At 45.6% G+C, this 22606-nt stretch overlaps 1 protein-coding gene across 1 annotated transcript in view; it reads left to right on the top strand.

Moving 5' to 3' along the window:
* Window positions 1-14125: 14125 nt before the first annotated feature.
* musk (muscle, skeletal, receptor tyrosine kinase) overlaps window positions 14126-22606 on the top strand; it is a 183997-nt gene continuing 175516 nt past the window's right edge. Inside the window, exon 1 of the mRNA XM_048525285.2 lies at window positions 14126-14300. Within this exon, the coding sequence (XP_048381242.1) occupies window positions 14162-14300 (139 nt within the window). The 5' untranslated portion in view covers window positions 14126-14161. The remainder of the gene's footprint in view (window positions 14301-22606) is intronic.

The following is a 22606-nucleotide window of genomic DNA, read 5'->3' on the forward strand; positions in this document are numbered from 1 at the left end:
TGCTCTGCAGTCTCATCAAATTTAAGAGTGAACTGGGGGCTGTGCACCTGTTGTTTTTAATATCATGGTAGCATTTTAGAGAACAGGATTGCTGAGAATGCATCATGTACCAATGAAGTTGTAACCTTGACATCATGTGATGTTGTGCTCAGACTCATGGAGGGGACCAGTCACTTTCAGTGCATGCTATCCTATGGCTCTGTCAATGAATAGTTTTTCACCTGGACAAGTTTGACTTTAGCAATGAGTGTACGACATTATAAAGAGATTTCTTTGGTTTAAAGCCATGAGATCGAGCATTACTCGAGTATTTACAATTAGAACTTTTAACTCAAATTTCTCTGGCAACTCTTTGTTAGGAGGACAATGTCTGAATTTTAAAATTTTCATCAACCTTTCAAACCTCTCGATGGTTGTGCCTATTCCCTATCTCTCTATTTTTACAGTCTTTTGAGATCCCTGTACTCCAATTCTGGTCACTTACACATTCACAATTTTAATTGCTCCGTCATTGACAGTCATGCTTTCAGCTAACTTGGGCTCTGTGTTCTGAAATTCCCTTTCAAATCCTCTCCATTCATTATCCCTTTCTACTCCTTTGATGTGCTCTTTGTTGACTTACTTAATCGACTTGCCCTTGTTCACCTAATCTGATATTATCTCTTATGACTTGGTGGGCATATTTAGTTCATATCACAGACAACACAGTGTGAAGCTGGAGGAACACAGCAGGCCAGGCAGCATCAGAGGAGCAGGAAAGCTGATGTTTCAGGTCAGGTCCCTTCTTCAGAAATGGGGGAGGGGGAAGGGAGCTCAGAAATAAATAGAGAAAGGAGGGATGGCACTGGGGAAGGTGGGTGGCCTGGTGATAGGGTGAGTGCAGGTAAGGAATGGTGGGGATTGGTTAGTGGGATGGGTGTGGTGGATAGATGGGAAAGAAGATGGATAGGTTGTGTCAGGTTAAGGAGGCTGGGGTGAGAGAGAGGTTTGGTCATGGGATGAGGCCAGGGTTAGGGATATTTTGAAGTGAGTGCAGGCTGGTGAGGCAGTGGGAGCAAGGGTGGGCTGGTGAGGCAGTGGGAGTGAGAGTAGGACGGTGAGGCAGTGGGAGTGAGAGCGGAACGGTGAGGCTGCAGGAGTGAGAGTGGGCAGGTGAGGCTGCAGGAGTGAGAGCGGGGTGGTGAGGCAACGGGAGTGAGAACGGGCGGGTGAGGCTGCAGGAATGAGAGCGGGCAGGTGAGGTTGCGGGAGTGAGAGTGGGGTGGTGAGGCATTGGGAATGAGAGCGGGCCGGTGAGGCATTGGGAATGAGAGCGGGCCGGTGAGGCATTGGGAATGAGACCGGGGTGATGAGGCAGTGGGAGTGAGCGGGGCCGGTGAGGCAGTGGGAGTGAGAGCGGGCTGGTGAGGCAGTGGGAGTGAGAGTGGGCAGGTGAGGCAGTGGGAGTGAGAGCGGGCTGGTGAGGCAGTGGGAGTGAGAGGGGCAGGTGAGGTTGCGGGAGTGAAAGCGGACTGATGAGGCATTGGGAATGAGAGCGGGGTGGTGAGGCAGTGGGAGTGAGAGGGGCAGGTGAGGTTGCGGGAGTGAGAGCGGGCTGGTGAGGCAGTGGGAGTGAGAGCGGGGTGGTGAGGCAATGGGACTGAGAGGGGCCGGTGAGGCAGTGGGAGTGAGAGCGGGGTGGTGAGGCAGTGGGAGTGAGTGCAGGGTGGTGAGGCAGTGGGAGTGAGAGGGGCTGGTGAGGCAGTGGGAGTGAGAGGGGCCGGTGAGGCAGTGGGAGTGAGAGGGGCAGGTGAGGCAGTGGGAGTGAGAGCGGGGTGGTGAGGCAGTGGGAGTGAGAGGGGCCGGTGAGGCAGTGGGAGTGAGAGGGGCAGGTGAGGCAGTGGGAGTGAGAGGGGCCGGTGAGGCAGTGGGAGTGAGAGCGGGGTGGTGAGGCAGTGGGAGTGACTGCTGGCTGGTGAGGCAGTGGGAGTGAGATTGGGCCGGTGAAGCAGTGAGGATGTCCTCTCGATTGGAGCCTTCCCTGCACCATTGTGGAGATGGGACTTTTAGACTCTGAGATCTGGACTTCCTTTTCTTGCTACTTCTTTGTCTGCCAAATCTCTTAATTCTGGTTTTTGTAGCCAAGTGGGTGCCAGCAAATGGCGACTTTGTGGGCTTTTCACTGTATGTATGTATTCATAAGTATCAATAATACATGTGACAAATAAATAAATTTAAATCGAAACATGGCCAAGGTGCCCAACCAAGTGTTGCAATGCCAGACTGAAGGTGGCATGGAAAACCGTCCTAACAAATGTAAACAGCTCAAAAAAGTGAACAGTCAACAAACTGAAAAGGTGCCTGTAGAAGATACCAAGCCTTTCCTATGACAACCTCGTACACCACATCGGTGATGTAAGACGAGAGGAGATTTTACAAGCATCGACATTATATGTCCCCAAAAGGCAGGTTGACACACCCTGAAGGCCAAAAATCATTCAGGAGCATCCTGAAAGACATGGACCCAAACATGTGGTAATCCATGGTGCAAACTATAAAGGACGATTGAGTCTGTGCAGTGCCAGAATCATACTGTGGTGCAAAAGTGCACGTTTAGCTTAGATTCCTGAAATCCTCTACTTCATTGATACTGATGGCCCAGCAATGACAGGACTGCTAGTATGCACAGATCTCAGCATTGTAATTATTTCATGACATTCAAGCCCACCCATGGCATTAAAAATAAACGACCCACAGGACTTTCCAATTCACAGACAGAGGAGAGTGAAACAGATGCACCTCCAGCAAGCAGGTAGAGAACTACCATGATTACACACTGGTTAGCGAGTACCAAACAGAAATCCAGTCACAAATCCCTGGGTACCAGCAGAGGTTTCGATGATATCCATCCAGCCTGGATCCTAAGAAGTCATTACTGACGATGGTGTGACAATGCAAAGGAACAGAATCCATCTCAGATCAACGTAATTATACCACAGACTGAGGAGGAAAGCTCTGATGCAATGATTACGTGATGATGCTGAACAACAGCAACCTGTAGCAAGAAAACCAAGTTGTCAGACAAGACGAAACAAATCTAACACATACCTTTCCAGATGGTTTATGATCACCAAATCAGGGCTAGTTGCAAAACTTCCAAAGCGTTATCCATGTTTGAAGTATTAATCTTGTAAACTCTACATACCTATGCACAATGGTGTATCTGTTTCAGATTTATTTTCTTTGGGAAAAGGGGAATATTGTTTTATCTCTCCACACCGTATCCTAATTGTGACCTAATTGTATGAAGTTTTCAAACTCTATCTCACTGAACTCTGTCCTGTTGGAACATAACATGCTGAGGGAAGTGTATTGTAGTACATCCACTTTGTAAGTTAAGCCGAGGCGCACACATGCCTGTGGTTATAGTGTAATAAAAGTTCTGCAATAGTTCTCCAAATTGTTCTGTAATAAAAGTTCATTGAATTCTTCAGTGTAGAATCCCAGCCACATCCATGTTCTGTGCATGGCGATCGGCATCAGCCCGCTGATTGTATTGATTTCTGGTTCCATAAGTCATTGATGTCTATAGGTCTTGGAGGACTGTGCAGGCAGTAAGAAATTTACAGGGAGCACGGCCCGCATCTTGCATTTACGTTATGGAAACTAACATGAGTATCACAGTAAGTTAGTTGCAGATTAACAGTGTATCATGCTGTTACTGTCATATCATGAAATGCGGAAAGGTGGCGGAATTGAACATCAAGGAGGAAGGGTCAACGTGGCTTTGTGAAAGGGAAATCGTATTTAGCCAATTTATTTGAATTATTTAAAGCAGTAACATGTGCTGTGAATAAAGGGGAGCCTGTTGATGTACTGTACTTGGAATTCCTGAAAGCATTTGACAAAGTTACATATAAAACTTTATCGTGCAAAATAGGAACAAATGATGTAGGGGCTAACAAACCAGCATGGATAGAAGATCGGCTAGTTGGTAGAAATCAGAGATGATGCACAAATGAGTCTTTTTCAGACTGACAGGATGCACCAAGAGGGGTGCAGCAGGATCTGTGCCAGGCCCTGAACTGCTTATAAATTATTTCAATGACTTAGATAAAGGGATTGGTGGCTAATTTGCTACATGAAACAAAGATTGGTAGGAAAATATCTTCAGAAGTATGTATGTAGAACAGTGTGGATAAGTTGAGTGAGTGGACAAAAACCTGGCAGATGGAGTATGATGTGAGAAAATGTGAAGTTGGTCACTTTTGTAGGAAGAATGAAAATAATGACCAATTGCAGAATTCCAAGGTGCAAAGGAATCTGCGTGATATAGTGCATGAGTCATAAAAAGTATGCAGGTCGGCATGGTAGCTCAGTGGTTAGTACTGCTGCCTCACCTTGGCTCGATTCCACCCTCAGCGTATTTGTGTGGAGTTTGCGCAGTCTCCTCATGTCTGCGTGGGATTCCTCAGGGTGCTCTGGTTTCTTCCCACACTCCAAAGATGTGCAGGTTAGGTGGATTGCCCATGCTAAATTGCCCGTAGGGTCCAGGGATGTGCAGGCTAGGTGGATTAGCCAGAGGAAATATGGGGTCATAGGGTAGGGGGGGTGGTCTGGGTGGTATGCTCTTCAGAGGGTCAGTGTGGACTCATTGGGCTAGATGGCCTGCTTCCACAACATAAAGGTTCTATGTATGATAGTACATAGTTGTTGCTCTATATCTACATCAGGCAGGACAAGCTGAACATAATGCTGCTGGTCTATATACCAAAGTACATACGTACAAATTAGAGCAGAGGTAGGCCGTTGGAACGTTCAACCTACACCCCTATTTAATAAAATCATGACTAAGCAATTGGTACATATTATGTATAATTTAAGAAGCTTGATGGAGTGCCATCCTTTATTATGAGAGGAATTGAATGTAATTGCAAGGATGCTATGCTTCACTCGTACCGAGCATTTGTCGGATAATCTCTCGAATACAGTATGCAGTGTTGACTGCCTCATTTATAGAATGATGTAAATGTGTTGGAGACAATTCAAAGGCTTGGTATCTGGAATGATTGAATTGACTTAACTTAAGAAAGATTTACAGGCAGGGCTTTTGTTCACTGGAGTTTAGAAGAGTGTGGAAGAGAATTTGATTGAAGTTTATAAGATCTTGAATGGGCAAGTAAGGATGTGGAAGGAGCGTTTACACAAAGGGTGAATCCAGAACAAGGGGACACTGTTTTAAAATTCCTTTGGAACACTGCATGACTAGGTAGTAGAGATAGGGGGAGAGGATGGCTTAGTGGTATTATTGCTGGACCGTTAATCCAGAGAACCAGGTAATGTTCTGGGGACCCGGGTTTGAATCCTGCCATGGCAGATGGTGGAATTTGAATTCAATAGAGATGACAACTGGAATTAAGAGCCTATTGATGACCATCAATCCTCAAAAAATCCTCAATTCTCAAATAAAAACCCATCTGGTTCACTGATATCCTTTAGGTAAGGAAACTGCCATAGTAACCTGGTCTAGCCTGCACATGACTCCAGACCTACGGCAAAGTGGCTGACTCTTAACTGCCCACTGGGCAATTATGGATGGGCATTAAATGCTTGCCCAGCCACAGCTCCCATGAATGAAAATAAAGAAGGGTCATCAAACATTTTTAAAGTGCGGTTAGATCGATTTTAGTTAGGAAGGGGAAACAAGGGTTATTGGGAGTAGATGAGAATGTGTGGTTCAGAACACCCATTTCTCAGCCATGATTTTATTGACTAGGAGGCCAGGCTTGAAGGTTCCAATGGCCTACCTCTGCTGTAATTTGTATGTATGTACTTTGGTATACAGGCCAGCAGCATCATGTCCAGCTTGCCCTGCCTGATGTAGATATAGAGCAACAACTCTGTTTGTGCATTCAGATTATTATGCCAGATAACTGCAATGGGTTAAGAAGAGCATGTCATTGAAAAACTCCATTGTATTTGTGATTCAGCCATTGAATTGTTATCTGTTCCATGCTCTGGGTGACCACTCAATAATTTCACATGGGCTTCAACAGTGAGCCGAGGCCTTTTCATTTCCAGGATGGGTGGCTTGCCAAAAGCCAAAGTAAACACCCTCCTGTCTAATATAAACGGGCAATCACTGTTCACTTATAACAGTGTACACTGTATAACTTATAACAGTGACCACTTCAGATCATATCTCATTGGCTGTGGAATGTTTTGGGAGATAAAAAGTGCAATACAAATGCCAAGTCTTTCTGAAAGTATTTTTAAAGAAAATATCTCTTGCATGAACCATTGCATTCCTTTATTAAAAGTAGCTTTCAATTCACCCTCTATTAGTAAGCCAAGGATTGCAGGTTATATGAAAAAAGATACACGACTGTAATCAGATTAGCCATACAGTACAAGAACACGCTCAAGGGACTGAGTGGCCAACTCAACCCTATTTCTTATGTTCTTGTGCATGTTATAATTTGTTGGGCTCCTGTTGGGGCTTTTGTTTAATTTAGTTTGATTCATCACCTTCTATGATAGGAATAAAATTATCCATGCTGATAAAATACACACATATATGATCTTTTACAGGTCTTGTCAAAGGGATCTCAGGCTCTGTTAATTATTTGAAGTAAAATAGCTTAGCGGTTATTAGAATTTGGAAGTGAAGAGGTGATGGGGCATTGATGTAAAAGAATTAATAGAGAGCACAATACCTCAAACGTGTAACTCAGTTGTTGTGTGTTTGAGAGCAAAATTAATTGGTAGCTCTCTCCCCATTGAGTCAGAAGGTTGTGAGTTCAAGTGCTACCCCAGGAATTGAACTTTTTTCTCTAGGCAGTACTGAAGCAGTTCTGCACTGCCAGAGGTTTCTTCTTTCAGATGAGGCATCAAATTAAGGCCCCATCTGTCCTATCAGAGAGACCTTTACAACCCAAATGGCACAACTACAAAGAAAATCAGGGGAGTTATCTTCAGAGCATTGGCTAATTCATTTCCTTCAATCAACATCTCAAAAACAAATTTTCCGATCATTACCACATTGACATTTGTGGGAGCTTGCAGTGTGCAAATTTACTGCCACATTTCTCATATTATAACAGTGAATCTTGTTCAAAAGTATTTAAATAATTGTAAAGAGTTTTGGGACATTACGGTGCTAGAAAGATGCAAATTTTTTTCTTTCTCATTACTGCACAAGAATTCTAATTACGTTTTTGTCAATATTTTAACATGCAAAATATAGGGCTGGAGCTTACAATTTGGCTAAATATGAGTTGTGTTGGGTTTTTTTGAAAGGGTTCTTATTGTGAAGCTGTACCTTACCAAACCCACCTCACTAATTGCTTACCCTGTTTCTGTGGTGCCTTTCACATCTGATTTCCACCCCATCTTAACCATGTGCCATTCTGAGAACAGCTCACCACTCAGTGGGTATTTGCCAATCGACTGGCAACAGTGCCCTCTTTCAAAGTCCATCTGTACCCTCCGTCAGTTCTGGAGATGGTTCTTAGCATTTGCCGGGACATGGCAGACAAGAGGAAATTGGCACCTCGCTTTGCGGGCAGGGCCGTGGATGTCCTTCTGGATGGGGTGATGGCAAACTGCGACCTCCTCTTCCCCCGGGAACAGGAATCCAGGCCATGTCACTAGGTCATGTCTGATCAGCTGGCCAGGTCAATACAACCTCAGCTGGCTGGAGGAATGCCCAGCACTCTATAAAGTAAGTCAATGTCCTTCTCTATTCTTCCAAGTGAAAATCGCACCAAATTCTCTCTTACTATCTCACACTTACTCTATCTATGCTACTAGACCCAGCTCCCACCAAAGTCCATGCTGTACTGGTCTCACTATTGCTTACAATATCTTCTATTACACTCTCACCCACTCCAACCACTGACACCACTAATCATGCATGACCTCCATGCTGCCTACTGACTTAGTCAGGACACCTTCCCACATGCACCAAAGATAACTCTTTCATCTCGCTTAATCCTTTAAGAAAGCTACATGACATAATGCTCAAAATAACCACATCAAAGAACTAACTCCTTCAAATCCAAATAATCAGCACTGGGAATGTCTAATGTCCCAAACATATAAAAAACATTTTCTTGGCTAGATTGCTCAGGAGATGTAATATGGAAATAAACATACTGTTGAAGCATCAGGATTTTATAAGGACCAGGGGTATGGCAACAAAACAATTTTTAGGCAGTCGCTGTTTTGTCAGCCTGCCTCGGTAAGATACTTCATCAGTTTTTGTGAAAAGAAAATAAGACATAACTACTCATCGGAAAGAATTTGTAACCTCATCAATTGCACCAGGTATGGTTGAAAAGATATTGTTGGCTCAGCTTTCTTTTTATTCCCACTCTGTGTTGGCACATTGTTATCCATTTTTGCATTTAATACAAAGAAAGAGTTTGTACCAACCATTTTGACATGTTTATCCTTTTGGGGTGTATCATTGGCAGCCCCTCGTAAATGAGGATGACTCATCTTCCTTAATACCTTTCTCTCTCTCTCTCTCTCTCTCTCTCTCATTCCTGGTGGAAAACAGCATCCAGGAGGGCAGAAAGAGTCAAGATGGATGGCGGGATGCCCACCATTAAGCACCTTCTGAGGAAAGGATCTGACTCTGGCCATCCAGAGCAGGTCCTTGATTACTTTTGGAGACTGCCCTTGACTTGATGATGGGAACCCCAGAGTGAAGGATATCCCCCTTGAGGCACATTGACAATGAGGACAAGATTCCTGGCTTTAGATCTGCATAAAGCAGAAAGGCAACACAGAAGGAATATGAGCCTGCTACCTCTGGCTGAGGGAGCAAAGCACAGAAAGATAAGGCAGTGCGCAGCAAAGAATCTGTGAGCATCTAGGAAGGCTCGGAGTGTGTGAGTACCATGGCAAAGAGCGAGGTGCCTGGAGGGGCAACCTCCAGTAATGTGTCCTTGCAGCAGCATCCAATGATAGCTCCCAGTGTAGCCGGAGGTAGAGCATTTGAAGACCAGAAGTGTTCTGTAACTGGATCAGAGATGTGACCAGTCGGATGCCAATGGCTATAGATGTGGGGTGCATGTGGCTGGTGCCCATGGCAGTTGTGTACCCTGAGATATTGACTCCTGGATGTCCTGCATGGAGGTCACCTGGAGCATGTGGCGAGCTGAATCTGCAAGGTGCTGACTCTGGTTTCCTTGATAGTAGGAACTGCAGATGTTGGAGAATCTGAGATAACAAGGTATGGAACGGGATGAACACAGCAGGCTAAGAAGCATCAGAGGAGCAGGAAAGCTGATGTTTCGGGTCGAGACCATTCTTCAGGAATGTGGGAGGGGAAGGGAGTTCTGAAATAAATAGGGGGAGAGGTGGAGCCGATAGAAGATGGATAGATGAAGAGAGGAGAAGACAGGTGGAGAGGAGACAGACAGGTCTAAGAGGCGGGGATGGAGCCAGTAAAGGTGAATGTAGATGGGGAGTTAGAGAGGGGATAGATCAATCCACAAAGGACGGACAGGTCAAGGGGGTGGGATGAGGCTAGTAGGTAGGAGATGGGGGTGATGTTTGAGGTGGGAGGAGGTGATAGATGGGAGGAAGGGCACATTAGGGAGGCAGGGCCAAGCTGGACTGGTTTTGGGATGCGGTAGGAGAAGGGGAGATTTTGAAGCTTGTGAAGTCCACATTCATACCATTGGGCTGCAAGTTTCCCAAGCAGAATGTGAGGTGCTGTTCGTGAAACCTTTGGGTGGGATCATTGTGGCATTGCAGGATGGACATGCCTTCTAAGGAATGCAAGGGGAGTTGAAATGGAATGCGACTGGAAGGTGCAGTTGTTTATTGCGAACCAAAGGTAGGTGTTCTGCAAAGCGGTCCCCAAGCCTCTGCTTGGTTTCCCCAATGTAGAGGAGACCACAACAGGAACAGCGGATGCAGTATACCACATTAGCAGATGTGCAGGTGAACATCTGCTTGATGTGGAAGGTCTTCTTGAGCCCTGGGATGGGGGTAAGGGGGGAGGTGTAGTTGCAGGTGTAGCACTTCCTGCAGTTGCAAGGAAAAGTGCCGGGTGTGGTGGGGCTGGAGGGGAGTGTGGAGCAGACAAGGGAGTCCTGGAGAGAGTGGTCCGTACAGAGACCAGATAAGGGTGGGGTTGGAAAAGTGTCTCTAGTGGTGGGGTCGGATTGCAGATGGCGGAAGTGTCGGCGGACAATACATTGGATCCAGAGGTTGGTGGGGTGGTACGTGAGGATGAGGGCGATTCTGTTTTGGTTGTTACTGCGGGGACGGCGTGTGAGGGATGAGTTGTGGGAAATGCAGGAGACAAGATCAAGGGTGTTCTCGACCATTGAGGTGAGAAGGGGGAGGGGAAAGTTGCAGTCCTTGAAAAACGACGACATCTGAGATGTTCGGGAGTGGAATGTCTCATCCTGGGAGCAGATGCAGTGGAGGCGAATGAATTGGGAATAGGAGATGGCATTTTTGCCGGAAGGTGGGTGGGAGGAGGTGTATTCTAGGTAGCTGTGGGAGTTGGTGGGCTCGAAATGGATATCGGTTTCTAGGTGGTTACCTGAGATGGAAACAGAGGTCCAGGCAGGAGAGAGAGGTATCAGACATGGTCCAGGTGAACTTAAGGTTGGGGTGGAAGGTGTTGGTGAAGTGGATGAACTGTTTGAGCTCACATGGAGACACGTGGCGGCGGCGATACAGCCATCAATGTAATGGAGGAAGAGGTGAGGTTTAGGGCCAGTGTAGGTGCAGAAGAGGGATTTCTCCATCTACAAAGAGGCAGGCATAGCTTGGGCCCGTGCAGGTACCCATGGCTACCCCCTTTGTCTGTAGGAAGTGGGAGGAATTGAAAGAGAAGTTGTTGAGGGTGAGGATGAGTTTGGCTAAGCAGATGAGGGTGTCGGTGGAGGGGGACTGGTCAGGCCTGCGGGACAAGAAGCAGCAGAAGGCCTTCAGGCCATCTGCATGGGGAATGCAGGTGTATAGGGACTGGGCATCCCTGGTAAAGATGAGGTGTTGGGAACCAGGGAATTGGAAGTTTTGGAGGAGGTGGAGGGCATGGGTAGTGTCACGGACGTAGGTAGGAAGTTCCTGGACCAAGGGGGAGAAAATGGAGTCGGGATAGGTGGAGAAGAGTTCGGTCGGACAGGAGCAGGCGGAGACAATAGGTCGAGTAGGGCAGTCAGGTTTGTGGATTTTGGGAAGGAGATAGAAGCGGGCGGTGCGGGGTTGGGGAATGATGAGGTTGGAGGCTCTGAGTGGGAGGTCTCCTGAGGTGATGATGTTGTGGATGGTTTGGAAGATGATGGTTTGGTGGTTGGGGTTGGGATCATGATCAAGGGGGCAGTAGAAGGATGTGTTGGAGAGTTGGCGCCTGGCTTTGGTGATGTACAAGTCAGTGCGCCGTACTACAACTGCGCCTCCCTTGTCCGTGTGTTTTATCGTGAGGTTGGGGTTGGAGCGGAGGGCTGCACATTCCATGAGAGAGAGGTTGGAGTGGGTGAGAGGGGTGGAGAGGTTGAGACAAGGGAAGCGCAGTTGTAGTACCTCATGGCCCCTCTTGGAGCTCATACACTTCATCCACTTCATCAACACCTTCCACTCCTACCTTAAGTTCACCTGGACCAAGTCTGATACCTCTCTCTCCTTCCTGGACCTCTCTGTTTCCATCTCTGGCAAGCACCTGGAAACTGATATCCATTTCAAGGCCACCGACTCCCACAGCTACCTAGAATACACCTCCTCGCAACCACCTTCCTGCCAGAATGCCATCCCCTATTCCCAATTCCTTTGCTTCCGCCGCATCTGCTCCCAGGATGAGGCACTCCACTCACGAACATCACAGATGTTGTCGTTTTTCAAGGACCACAACTTACCACCCCTCAGCGGTCGAGAACGCCCACGATTGTGTCTTCCACATTTCCCGCAACTCACCCCTCACACACCCTCCCGGCAATAACAACCAAAACAGAATCCACCTCATCCTCACACACCACCCCACGAACCTCCAGATCCAACGCATCATCCTCCGACTATTCCGCCATCTGCAATCTGACCCCACCACCAAATACATTCCTCCCTCCCGACCTTTATTTGCTTTCCGGAGGGACCACTGTCTCCGTGACTCCCTTGTCCCCGCCACACTCCCCTCCAGCCCCACCACACCCGGCACTTTTCCTTGCAACCACAGGAAGTGCTACACTTGCCCCCACACCTCCTCCCTCACCCCTATCCCAGGCCCCAAGATGACTTTCCACATCAAGTAGATGTTCACCTGCACATCTGCCAATGTGGTTTACTGCATCCACTGTTCCTGTTCTGGCCTCCTCTACATTGGGGCAACCAAGCAGAGGTTTGGGGACCGCTTTGCGGAACACCTCCGCTCGGTTCGCACTAAACAACTGCACTTCCAGTCGCGAGCCATTTCAATTCCCCCTCCCATTCCTCAGACGACATGTCCATCCTGAGCCTCCTGCAGTGCTACAATGATGCCTCCCGCAGGTTGCAGGAACTGCAACTCATATTCCGCTTGGGAACCCTGCAGCCCAATGGTATCAATGTGGACTTCACCAGCTTCAAAATCTCCCTTTCCCCTACAGCATCCCAAAACCAGTCCAGCTCGTCCCTGCCTCCCTAACCTGTTCTTCCTCTCACCTATCCCCTCTCCCACCTCAAGCCACTCCTCCATTTCCTACCTACTAACCTCATGCCACCCCTGCGACCTATGCGTCCTCCCTGGATTGACCTATCTCCTCCCTACCTCCCGACCTACACTCACCTTTACTGGCTCCATCCCCACCTCTTTGACCTGTCTGTCTCCTCTCCATCTATCTTCTCCTCTATCTATCTTCGATCTACCTCTCTCTCTCGCCCTATTTATTTCAGAACTCCCTTCCCCTCCCCCATTTCTTGAGAAGGGTCTAGGCCCAAAACGTCAGCTTTCCTGCTCCTCTGATGCTGCTTGGCCTGCTGTGTTCCAGCTCTACACCTTGTTTACTCTGGTTTCCTTATCAAGTTTTCCCAACGATAGGCTTGTCTGGTGAGTTTGGTAAAATTGGAGGCTCTAAATGTTAATGAGGAAAGTTGGGATGCTAAGAAGGTGTTTAACAACCAATGATCACCATCACTTGTCAACTTAGCACTGCCTAGCAAGAATCTTGTCACACCACTTATGAAGGACATAAAAGATGGAGAAAGATGATTTCACGTGGGACATGGGCATTGTTGGCTGATCAATCATTTAATGCCTATGCTTAGTTACTGTTGAGAAGGTGGTGAACTGCCTCCTTGAATCGCTGCAGTCCATTTTGTGCAGGTCCATCCACAGTGCCATTGGAGAGGGAATTCCAGGATTTTGATCCAGCGACAGTGAAGGAACTGCAATATGATTCCAAGTCAAGATGTTGAGTGGTTTGAAGGGAAATTGCAGATGGTTGTATTCCCATGTAACTGCTGCCTTTGTCCTTTTCAATGGAAGTAGTCATGTGTTTGAAAGGTGCTGTCTGAAGAACCTCGGAGAATCTTGAAGTCAAGATGGGACTCCCCGCAATTGCCATTTAATTCTTCCATACATCTTGCCATGGCCCACGTCACTCACACCCTTATATGTCCCATCCATAGAGTTTGCTACAATTGAAAGCACTACACCAAACTGAATGGGAAACAAAGTTATCACCCCTTAGAAAGGCTGGTAATCTCACATTCCTGGCTTAAAATAAACCTGTACATACCACTAATCAGGCAACAGGTGGGAACTGCACACAAAGACTATCGAATGCACCAGAATAATATGTTTCAATTTCACTCAAGGCTAGAGTAATCAAACTCACTTAATGCTGTCTCTTAACTCTCCTTGAACTATATGTTGGTGTTTGTAAATTGGAAGCTTGTAATTGCTGAAGAGTGATGACTTAATTTATGAGAGATATTAGCAAAAGACTATTGTTGTGCCTAATCCTGAGCTGCTTAAATGAAAGATTCATTTACTCTTGTTACAGGAGGCAGTAGGCTTACATACCAGCAGATGGCTGGAGAGGATGGGGAACATCTGCTAACGTCCATCATTTTCCAGTTCCAGTCTTTTGAAAATTCCTATTTATACTTCGATGCACTAGGGCCTCTTTTTGAGATCAGTGAAAGAGTCCAGAGACATTACCAGCTATAAACTCAAGTTTTAATGCAGAGTACAAGAGTGGTTTGGCTGAGAAATTCTTCTGTTCGCCACTTTGTCATGACCTTTCCCCCAGTCGGCATTCCATTTCTGACGGTCTTCCTGATGGCAACCGGGAGCTTGGTGGACGGGACACTTCCCAAAGGTTCGCTTCAATTGTTGAGCCGTTCTGGTTAATAAAATTGCTTCTTTTTTAAGGCAGAGTTTCATGCGCTGTTTCTCGGCATACTTTCAGCTAGAAGCGATCATTTAATTATTTGGTTGATTGTGAATTTACTTTGAATGAAACAAAATTCAGCTATGCGTGAAAACGGTCCAAAACTGTCAACAAGCATGACACAGGAGCTTATTGCTCAGGTTTTGCCTTGTTAGAACTGTAATGATTTATTATCGTTATGTCTATGTATTATTTATGGGGCAGGATGGCATTCGTTTTCCAATTAATGAACCATATAATCAGTTTTTATCAGTTAATTAATCACAAATCTGGTGATTAAAAGAAACCATATTTGTTATGGCTGAAAGCTGAATCGATCTGGAAATGTCAGAGATGGGTGCCAATGGAAATTGCCTGTGATGCAGCTGAAGAAAAGGAAGTTTGTAGCTTATGATATCTTGACTTCTGTGCCCGTTTAAGTGTGGTTCATTCACCCTAAATGCTGAGTTATTGGGGCAACAAAGATGGGAGATAAAGCTGCTGGGGAGGGCGCTTGTGGTGTCGGGGTAGCATCCCTAGCTCTGGGCCAGAAGGCCTGGGTTCAGGTCTCACTTGCTCCAGATGTATGTTTTAATATGTCTGACCAGATTGGTTAAAAATATCTATAAATGAGCTGGATGAGCTTCCAGCCATTGACATTAATCCCCTACACTCAACTCAGGGTTGCTGATTAAAACAGTCAGAATGTGTTCTCAATCCACACGTGCTGCTGTTGTTTTTACGGCAATAGATATCAGCCTGTCAGAGTTTTCTGTGCTGTGGAGAGGCACAATAATTACGAATATATTTAAGTCAGAATCCCACAAAATGTTTGGAATCCTAGTTTAAAATTCACGGCCGCAGCTTTCCCTGGATTCAGCAGGAAAACAGAGGCAAGAGCTGTCAATGTCACAAGTTAAGTGACTGCTTTACATCAATGTCCCTCTCTCTACATCAACACTTCCCACCTCCCCATGCAGACTCTTTAAGTAAACTCCTGACTTATTCCCGAGATGCCCTGATTCATTAAATCATAGAATTGTGGGGAAGTGATGCCCAAGTCACTTTATTGCTAGAATTATGATTGTTAATCCAGAAACTCAGCTAATGTTCTGGGGACCTGGGTTCAAATCCTGCCATGGCAGATGGTGGAATTTGAGTTCAATAAAACATATACTTGGAATTAAGAATCTACTGAAGACAGTGAAACAATTTTTGATTGTCCGAAAAACCCATCTGGCTCACTAACGTCCTTATGGGACGGAAATCTGAGATCACCACCTGGCCTGGTCTACATGTGACTCCAGACCCACATAATGTGGTTGACTCTTAATTGCCCTTTTAGTTGACCTAGCAAGCCATTCAGTTATATCAATCGCTACAAAGTCTCTTCAAATGCAAACTAGGGACTGGCAATAAATGCTGGCCACCCAATGATGCCCACATCCTGCAAATGATTTTTAAGAAAATCATTCAGTGTAGCACTTTTTGGCCCATCACATCTGCTGTTGAGCCAAGTGGTGTACTGTAAAAATTCTACATAACCCAAGCTGTGAAGAAACATTGCAACTTGAAGATTAAGTGGACAATTTTACTGCAAACATTTCACACGTATTTTGGAATGAAAGCCATGAAACATAGAAATGTTTCATAGTTGGTGCGTGGGGAGTGAAGGATCAGAAATGTTGTTACTGTGATAAGCTGAATATTGCGAGATGTGCACCAAAAGCTGTCTGTATGGGGGTGGGGAGTTAGAAAGGAAGAAAAATGGATTTAGTAAGGGGAGAAATCTGTAGGGAGTTGGAGTTCAAAGTTGGAAAGGTCAACCATGCATTTTTCCAAGATAAATAACTGTATTTTCTTACCGGTGATCTAGCTGGGTTTTTATGTCTAGGTACAGTAATCACTAAAATCTAGTTCCAGGCAGAAGCAGCAATTAGAGTTAGAATTAGATTAGATTTTTTTTTGTCATGTATACTTAAGTACGGGGTAGAGCAAAAAACTGTACAAAGTCAGCATTCCCTAGTAGTATCTTAAAATATAAAGACACGAATTAAAAACAAAAATGTAAAAGAAACAGAGGCAAAAGGAAAGGAACATCCAGATCACTCCCGCTGCCTCTGCCATGAGTCCTGAGCCATCTCTGCAGCCACTGCCTCATCATCAGAAAAGTAAAGAAATAAAGTTTATCCTTTTTTTTATCTCAATAAAGAGGTCTTTGAAATGCTAAGCCATGGGCCTCCACTCTGCTGCCTCCCTGAGTCCATGCCTGCTGCTGCTGATGGAACATTTGCCATAGCCACGGCCTAGAGCTTTGGCTCAGCCTGCGAGTCTGGGTCAGACATTAAGCCTGGGAGCTGCTCCTCACTTGCTGGGTGACCCTGGGCTGAGGTGGAACTGCATCTGCCTCATCCTGCCTTTGCGTTGCTGCCGTTGCCACCTCCTGGGACCTGCTCTTCATTCAATGGGAGATCTCAAACTGAGGTGGAGGCGTTGCTGCTGATGCCTCTTCAGTCCACGATTCCACTCAGGGCCTAGATGTCATCATAATGTTAAAGACATATGACAACAATGGATAGCATGCATTTCTAAAACACCTTTAATGTAGCAAGTTAGTATTGTTGCTGTTGCAGTATAATGGGAATTAGTACATTAGTGACGACAATGTAGATGATGATATGACAGAGGTCAATGTCACATACTATCAGGATTCTGAGAAGACAAGATGGAAGAACTGTACTGGAGAGCTGCAATCAGTATTCTGTACAAGCAAATGTAAATATGGAGCTTATAGGAACTCTTGAGAAGCAGCCAATTGTCACTCTTAGATTTTTTTTCCTTTTATTCATTTATGGGATGAGGGCATTGCTGGCAAGGTAGCATTTATTGCTTATCTCTAATTGCCCAGAGGGCAGTTGGGAGTCAACCACATTTTTGTGGGTCCGGAGTCACATGTAGGCCAGACCAGATAAGGCTGTCAGTTTCCTTCCCTCAAGGACAATAGTGAACCTGATGGGTTTTTCCTAACAATTGACAATAGATTCACAGTCATCATTAGATTCTTAGTTCCAGGTATTTTATTGAATTCAAATTTTGCCACCTGCCTTGGCTGGATTCAAACCTGGGCCCCCAGAATATTATCTGGGTCTCTGGATTAACAGTCCAGTGATAATACCACTAGGCCATCTCCTCTCCATAGTGAGGATAAGGTAGAGACAGAGAAACTGTGATTAGAGTAAGAACAATCTCACTAAGCAGAGAGTGCAGTGCAAACACCCAACGGCCAGAATTCATGGTAGGCAGAATCTATGAGGCTAGAATAATGCAGACTGGAGTTCACAGGATCAGCATAGCAGCCTTAGCACAAACCTACTGCTGCTTCTGCGGTTTCCTCACTGCCATTGTGCGGATGAGTTGGAAGAATTCTGACAGAACTTTAAACTCTGTGTGGAGTCCAGAAGGTGTTTCCCAGATTGTAACAGAGTTTTATTGTTAGAACATAGAACATAGAACATAGAACAGTACAGCACAGAACAGGCCCTTCAGCCCACAATGTTGTGCCGACCATTGATCCTCATGTATGCACCCTCAAATTTCTGTGACCATATACATGTCCAGCAGTCTCTTAAATGACCCCAATGACCTTGCTTCCACAACTGCTGCTGGCAACGCATTCCATGCTCTCACAACTCTCTGCGTAAAGAACCTGCCTCTGACATCCCCTCTATACTTTCCACCAACCAGCTTAAAACTATGACCCCTCGTGCTAGCCATTTCTGCCCTGGGAAATAGTCTCTGGCTATCAACTCTATCTATGCCTCTCATTATCTTGTATACCTCAATTAGGTCCCCTCTCCTCCTCCTTTTCTCCAATGAAAAGAGACCGAGCTCAGTCAACCTCTCTTCATAAGATAAGCCCTCCAGTCCAGGCAGCATCCTGGTAAACCTCCTCTGAACCCTCTCCAAAGCATCCACATCTTTTCTATAATAGGGCGCCCAGAACTGGACGCAGTATTCCAAGTGCGGTCTAACCAAAGTTTTATAGAGCTGCAACAAGATCTCACGACTCTTAAACTCAATCCCCCTGTTAATGAAAGCCAAAACACCATATGCTTTCTTAACAACCCTGTCCACTTGGGTGGCCATTTTAAGGGATCTATGTATCTGCACACCAAGATCCCTCTGTTCCTCCACACTGCCAAGAATCCTATCCTTAATCCTGTACTCAGCTTTCAAATTCGACCTTCCAAAATGCATCACCTCGCATTTATCCAGGTTGAACTCCATCTGCCACCTCTCAGCCCATCTCTGCATCCTGTCAATGTCCCGCTGCAGCCTACAACAGCCCTCTACACTGTCAACGACGCCTCCGACCTTTGTGTCGTCTGCAAACTTGCTGACCCATCCTTCAATTCCCTCGTCCAAGTCATTAATAAAAATTACAAACAGTAGAGGCCCAAGGACAGAGCCCTGTGGAACTCCACTCACCACTGTTGTGAAGGGAATGTAGAAGTTGGAGATTTTCTCTTGAAAATTGGAGAAAGTTGAGGAGATTTTGTGAAAGGAAAAATCAAGAGGGACTTAGAATCAATTGCCTTACTGGCAGAATAGTCAGTAACCAAAGGGAACAGGTGAAAAAGCTGATGTATAATGTAATGCATAGCAAAAGAAGGCTGCATTGATCTCGACCCAATCTAATGATATCATAAGCACGCGGGTGAAGAAAGGCTGAATATCTTAAGGCCTCAAGGATATCTAAACAACATAGGGCCTGATGAAAGCACCTGACCATTAAGTTGCGCACAGTCAGGAAGGTGTGAGACACAGCCCTCCTGAGTATACAGTTTGGGGAATTTGGAGACAGCTTGGGATTTCAGTGCAGAGGGGAAGAGGTGTTCTTTGCTTGTTTTTATGGGTCACAATTTGTAAGGTTTTTGTACAGGATCGGGGGATCAGCACCGAAGAAAAAGAGACATTATGGAAACCATAAGCTCATGGGTTGGTAATACTGCTAATTTGACTATCTATTTTACTATCAGAATGAAGATAAATAGGGGAAACACTTTACGGGTTACCAACTAAAAGACCAGTAGGAAATTTGTAAAAGCAAATTAAGAACTAAGTAAATGAAATAGACATGCCTGGCCAGGTGATATCTTGTACCTGCATAATGTGGGAACTCCATTGTGATTCATAGTGACCACATCTGTAGCAAGTGCTGGTTGCTTAAGAGTTGATGAGCTGGAGACGGAAAGAGTTCTGATGGGAAAAGTGCTGTGTTACAGGAGTCAGTCACACCCTTTTTTATTAGCTACTTCAAATTCAGTCAGTAATCAGGAACAGGAGAGTATGAGTATGACCATAAGCGAGACAGGTAGATGGATCTAGGAAATAGTGCTGACAGACCTCAGCACGTGAGCTTGTTTAACAGGTTTGAGATTCTTGCTCCCTGTGTGGATGAGAGCGTGGGCTGTAAGGAGGATGAGCAAACTGACCATAGCACCATGGTACATGGAACTGTTCAAAAGGGGTGGGGTGGGGAAAAGAAAGGTAGTTGTAATTGGGGATGGTATAGTCAGGGGAATAGACACATGGGGTGGCACGGTGGCTCAGTGGTTAGCACTGCAGCCTCACAGCACCAGGGACTCAGGTTGAATTCCAGCCTCGGATGACTGTCTGTGCAGAGTTTGCACGTTCTCCCCATGTTAGTGTGGGTTTCCTCCAGGTGCTCCGGTTTCCTCCCACAGTCCAAAGATGTGTAGGCTAGGTGGATCGGCCATGCTAAATTGCCTGTAGTATTCAGGGATGTGCGGGTTATAGGGGGCTGGGTCTGGGTGGGATGCGGCAAGGGGTGATGTGGACTTGTTGGGCCAAAAGGCCTGTTCCCTCACTATAGGGACCCTAATCTAATTTTTCTCTCTGTGGCCAGGATCGAGAGTCCCGAAGGCGGTGTTGCTTGCCTGGTACCCAGGATGGGGATATCTCATCTGCAGAGAAAAGGTCTGAAGGTGGATCAATACACCCTGACCAGAGGGACTACACACAAGGTTTCTGGAGGAAATAGATGAAGGGATTGTGGAGGCATTAAGTGGTGGTCTTTCAGGAATCACTGGAGTCAGGGAGGGTGCCAGAGAACTTAAATATGGCCAATCTGAGACCCCTGTTTAGGGATGGATGGAGACAGAAGACAGGAAATTATGGGCCAGGTAGCTTGACCTCTGTCATTGTTCAGATTTCAGAATCCATTATTAAAAATGAGATTGCAGAGAACTTAAAAGTGCCTAGTGAAATAGGGCTGAGTCAGTATGGCTTCGCAAAGGGGAGGTCATGCCTGACAAATTTAACTGAGTTTTTTGAGATGATATTGAGCAATTTAGACAAGCGAGAACCAATGGACGTGATCTATTTCAATTTCCAGAAGCCCTTTGACAAGGTGCTACACAGAAGGCTGCTAAATAAGAAAAGAGCACATTGTGTTAGGGGCAAGGTACTGGAATGGATAGAGGATTGGCTGACTGGCAGAAGGCTGACAGTGGGGATAAAGGGGTCTTTTTCAGGATAGAACCCGGTGGCCTGTAGAGTTCTGCCATGGTCAGTGTTGTGACCACAACTATTCATATTGCACATTAACAATGTCGATAAAGGATCTGAGGACATTGTTGCTAAGTTTTCAGATGACACAAAGATAGGTGGATGGACAGGTAATTTTGGTGAAGTGTGGAGGTTGCAGAAGGGCTGGGAGAGTAGACAAAGAGTGTGGGCAGGAGGAATACAATGTGGGAAAACATAAGGTTATGCACTCTGGAAGGTCGAATAGAGTGGGGAGACCATTTTATAAATGGTGAAAGTCTTTGGAAGTTTGAAGGAGTCCTAGTTCAGGATTCTCTTAAGCAAACATATAGGTTTGGTTGCCTGTTAGGAAGGCAAATGCATTACTAGCATTCATTTCAAGAGGGCTAAAACACAAGAGCCTAGATATACTGCTGAGGCTGTACAAGGATGTGATCAGACCCAATTTTGAACATTGTGAGCAGTTTTGTGCCCCTTATCTAAGGAAGGATGTGCTGACCTTGGAGAGGGTCCACATGATGTTTAAAAGAATGATCCCGGGGATGAATGTCTTTTCATGGGTCTGTACTGAATGGATTTTATAAGGATGAAGGGGGGGATCTCATTGCAACTTACAGAATACTGAGAGGCCTGAATAGAATGAACATGTACATGATGTTTCCACTAATAAGAGAGATTAGGGCCTTTGAGTGAAGGGACAACCTTTTAGAATTGAGATAAAAACAGCCATAGGGTGTGAATCAGTGGAACTCGTTGCTGCAGAAGGCTTTGGGAGGCCAAGTCATTGAATATATTTAAGATATGTTCTTGATTAGAAAGGGGATCAAGGGGTTACGGAGAAAAGGCAGAAAAATGGGGTTGAAAAACATAATTGAATGATGGAGCAGACTCAATGGGCCAAAAGGCCTAATTCTACTCCTGTATCTTACAGCCTTATGGGATAGATCTGTTATTCTAGATCCTCCAAATAATCTTATTAACATCTCTGTTACCAACTTGTACCTGCTCGCTATAATGTAAGAAACTACATCTTGTTTGAAAAATCGCCTCTTCTCAGAATATCAATTGGTTATAGATCCAGACAGAAAAGGAGCCTGGTGGAGCTATTTGCTTAAGCACATTGGCATTGCATACTCATATGACAAAATCTACGGAGGAGTTGAGGTGAATTTTTTTTCGATGCAGTGCATTGTTATGATCTGGAAGGCGCTGCCTAAAGGGTGGTTGAAGCAGATTCCGTTGTAACTTTCAAACAGAGACAATTGGATTGTTACGTCAGACTTTGCAGGGCTGTGGAGACAGAGCGGATGAGAAGTTGTATTAATCATTTCCTAACCATTTCCCTTGCTACCAACTCCATCCTTCTTGCAGAAACCCTCTATGGCTGAACTGGACGATTCACTACCGTGGTGTCATACTTGATCCCATAATGAGCTTCCAACTACATATTGTACCATCATTCAGAATACCTATTTCCACCGGGGCAACATCATTCGATTTTATCACTGCATCAGCTGATCTGCTGCTAAAACCTTCACCCATGTTTCCGTTACCTCTAGAAGCTACTATTCCAATGCACCCCTTGCCAGCCTTCAAACCCTCCATAATTGCTGCTGGTTCCTTAACTCATACCAGTGCTTTCTGTGCTCGCTGTCCTTTACTGGGTTCCAGTTAAACAATGCCTC

The sequence above is a fragment of the Stegostoma tigrinum genome, chromosome 3 (genome assembly GCF_030684315.1).
Source record: "Stegostoma tigrinum isolate sSteTig4 chromosome 3, sSteTig4.hap1, whole genome shotgun sequence".
Classification (NCBI taxonomy): Eukaryota; Metazoa; Chordata; class Chondrichthyes; order Orectolobiformes; family Stegostomatidae; genus Stegostoma; species Stegostoma tigrinum.